Source organism: Montipora capricornis, chromosome 8 (assembly GCF_036669925.1).
Source record: "Montipora capricornis isolate CH-2021 chromosome 8, ASM3666992v2, whole genome shotgun sequence".
In the NCBI taxonomy this organism is placed as follows: Eukaryota; Metazoa; Cnidaria; class Anthozoa; order Scleractinia; family Acroporidae; genus Montipora; species Montipora capricornis.
Genome location: NC_090890.1, coordinates 32,020,298 through 32,022,797, shown reverse-complemented (window position 1 = coordinate 32,022,797; position 2,500 = coordinate 32,020,298). Strand labels below are relative to the sequence as shown.

Here is a 2,500-nt window from a genome sequence, read left to right as displayed (position 1 = left end):
AGGCTGAAAAAAGACAACTGTGATAAAATATGATGTTCCTTCAGAGCATTTTTGGTGCAACCATCCAATTGACCGCTCGGTTTTCTTATCTCAAATTCCTTTAAGTAAGCTACAGATAACGACTTAGCACTGACACAGAGGGGAAGGGTGGGGGGAAGGGGTGGTGTTTCCTCCATTGGCAACGATCTTGTTCCGAACGGAGGGGGGTATTTATCAGTATTATCATTTTTTTCATGAAGTCTAATGAATGGTTTAATCCACATAATGCCTAGTTTTTGTAGGAGTTATTACCTGAGGAGGGTTTTGTTTTACTTCATGAAAGACTTCCTTCACTCTGTGCCAGACGTCAATCATGTGAAATTTGTGCACAATTCGCTCAGTAGGGGACCACTCTCGGCCCAGTCCATCATCACCAAGACCTATCTTGCTCATTACAGCGTCAATGATGTTCATTGTGTCTGTACTGAAATCTTCCTCAGTGGGGTCCTCTGGGGCATAGGGCAACACCAGGTGTTCCTGAAATTGTATTCAGTCACTGTGTGTTATCCAAGTTCCTTTGCTTTGTCTTTGTCCTCTAAACCTCTCTTTCAAGCTGAATTTTAATATATCGAAAAAGGCCCATTCACATCCGCGTAAAAGCTACCCTATGCCTCATGATGGATAAGTTATTTCTTATTCATAAATGGCGGCCAATTTATAATTCTTTTGTCGAAGTGCAAATTAGCCTACCAAGCCTCGATACCATACAGTGAATTGAAAAGAATTCTTGCTCTAAAATGAGGCTTGGTAGGCTAATTTGCACGTGGACAAAAGAATTATAAATGTGACCGCCATTTGTGAATACGGTCTATAGGTGGAAAAAAAAATGCGTAAGCTGTGGGGTAATCTGATGGAGAAATTTTAGGAAGACCTTAGACAGCAATGACCAAAACCAGGTTGTTGACCAGCGGTTTTCGTTAAAACAATGGGGTAAGTACTTCATGTATCCCTTATTATACGCGTGGGAATACATTATAATTTAAATACACTATAATAGGGGATACATGAAGTACCTAAGAACAATGGTTTCACAGTCTCGCGGGCTCAGAAAACCTGGTTGTGGTCATTAGACAGCGTAACTGGTGGGATTGTTGGCGCGAGGGGCAAATTAACGAGCGGCAAAAGCCACGCGAAGAATGGGGAGGGGCGCCCCTCCCTAATCTCGTACCCAGATCTCACTCTGTCACTGGACAGAGTGAGATCTGGGTACGAGATTAGCCCCTCCCCTCTCCTCCCATTCTCCGAGCCAATAATACCGCCAGCTACGCAGGCCAGAGAAATGTTTGCTAGCGCCACTGAAGGGGAGGAGAGTGGGGAACTTGTTCGCACCGTCGTTGAGTAGACTTGCGAAAACAGAGCGAATTTGACTGTAAGGGCGTATAAAAGGTCGAGAGACCCAAGGGGCTTCTAAGGCCAACAGAATGCCTCGCACGGGAGCACGCAGTTATCCAAATGATTTAATCCGCGTGCGGCGGCTTTTACGCGAAGGAGAATAATAGTAGAACTACATTATGGTTAAAGTTATTTCATTAAAGGCATTTCTGGGTCGAGTGCATGAAGCGTAAAATGTGTACGCGTATGAGAATACTGTGTAATGAAAAACCTTGGTGGCCGCTTAGTCTCAAATAAGGGAAGATTAATGAAATCTTGATATTGCAATTGGATACTTTTCGTTCCAACACGTACCAAGAACGAACACGTAGTGGAGTGAGCGTCATCAAAATTCACAAAAATCCTTTACGGGTTTTTTTTTTGCATTCATTTTGTTCAGTTCATTTACCAACGGCGTCACATGTGGGCTGAGTTTGTTGGTTTTCTACTTTGCTTGGAGAGTGTTTTTCTCCGAGTACTCCGGTTTTCCCCAACCTACAATTTGACATTAGTTGATTTGATTTGGTTTGTATGCACGGCGTTCGTACGGGTCATGGAAGATCTGGAAAGTCATGAAAAGTATTTAACAATTTCATTTTCCAAGCCTGGAAAGTCATGGAATTTTATGGTCGGTCATAAATCGAAAATTAATCATCGCAGTGTCAAAGCAAGGACAAAATGAAATAAAGACGAGTTTCTATCAAACAATCGGAAGTTTCCGTCTGTTGGGCGTAAAGAGATTGTTAATTTTATTCAAATTTGATCTGCGTAATATCCTAAAGTAAGGATAGTTTTGAAAAGGTCATGGAACAATTCGTGCTTAAAAGAGTACGAACCCTGATGCAGTGTTTCAATTACTCTAAATACACTTGACACTTAAAGTTCATCATCATCATCACTGAGCTTACCTCATCCTTAATATCATGGTTAACGGTTGGTACGCGGTTGTCTGCCGTCGCTCGAGGGTTAAACAAACGAAGTCCTTGCACAGTCATTGAGTGGATTGAGTGAGCGATGGTTTTGTTAAAATTGTCGGACAAATCGTAAGACACGTACAGCTCGCGGCAGGTAGATTCAGCCGCAGCTGAAG

The 2,500-nt window shown here is 42.5% G+C and overlaps 1 protein-coding gene across 1 annotated transcript in view; it reads right to left on the bottom strand.

The window, feature by feature from the left end:
* Positions 1 to 2,500, bottom strand: part of LOC138060390 (uncharacterized) — a 4,418-nt gene that overhangs the window by 1,771 nt on the left and 147 nt on the right. Inside the window, exons 1-2 of the mRNA XM_068906147.1 lie at positions 2,319 to 2,500; positions 292 to 516 (exon numbers count right to left, since the gene is read on the bottom strand). The exon at positions 2,319 to 2,500 is cut by the window's right edge and continues 147 nt beyond it. Of these exons, the coding sequence (XP_068762248.1) occupies positions 292 to 516; positions 2,319 to 2,500 (407 nt within the window). The remainder of the gene's footprint in view (positions 1 to 291; positions 517 to 2,318) is intronic.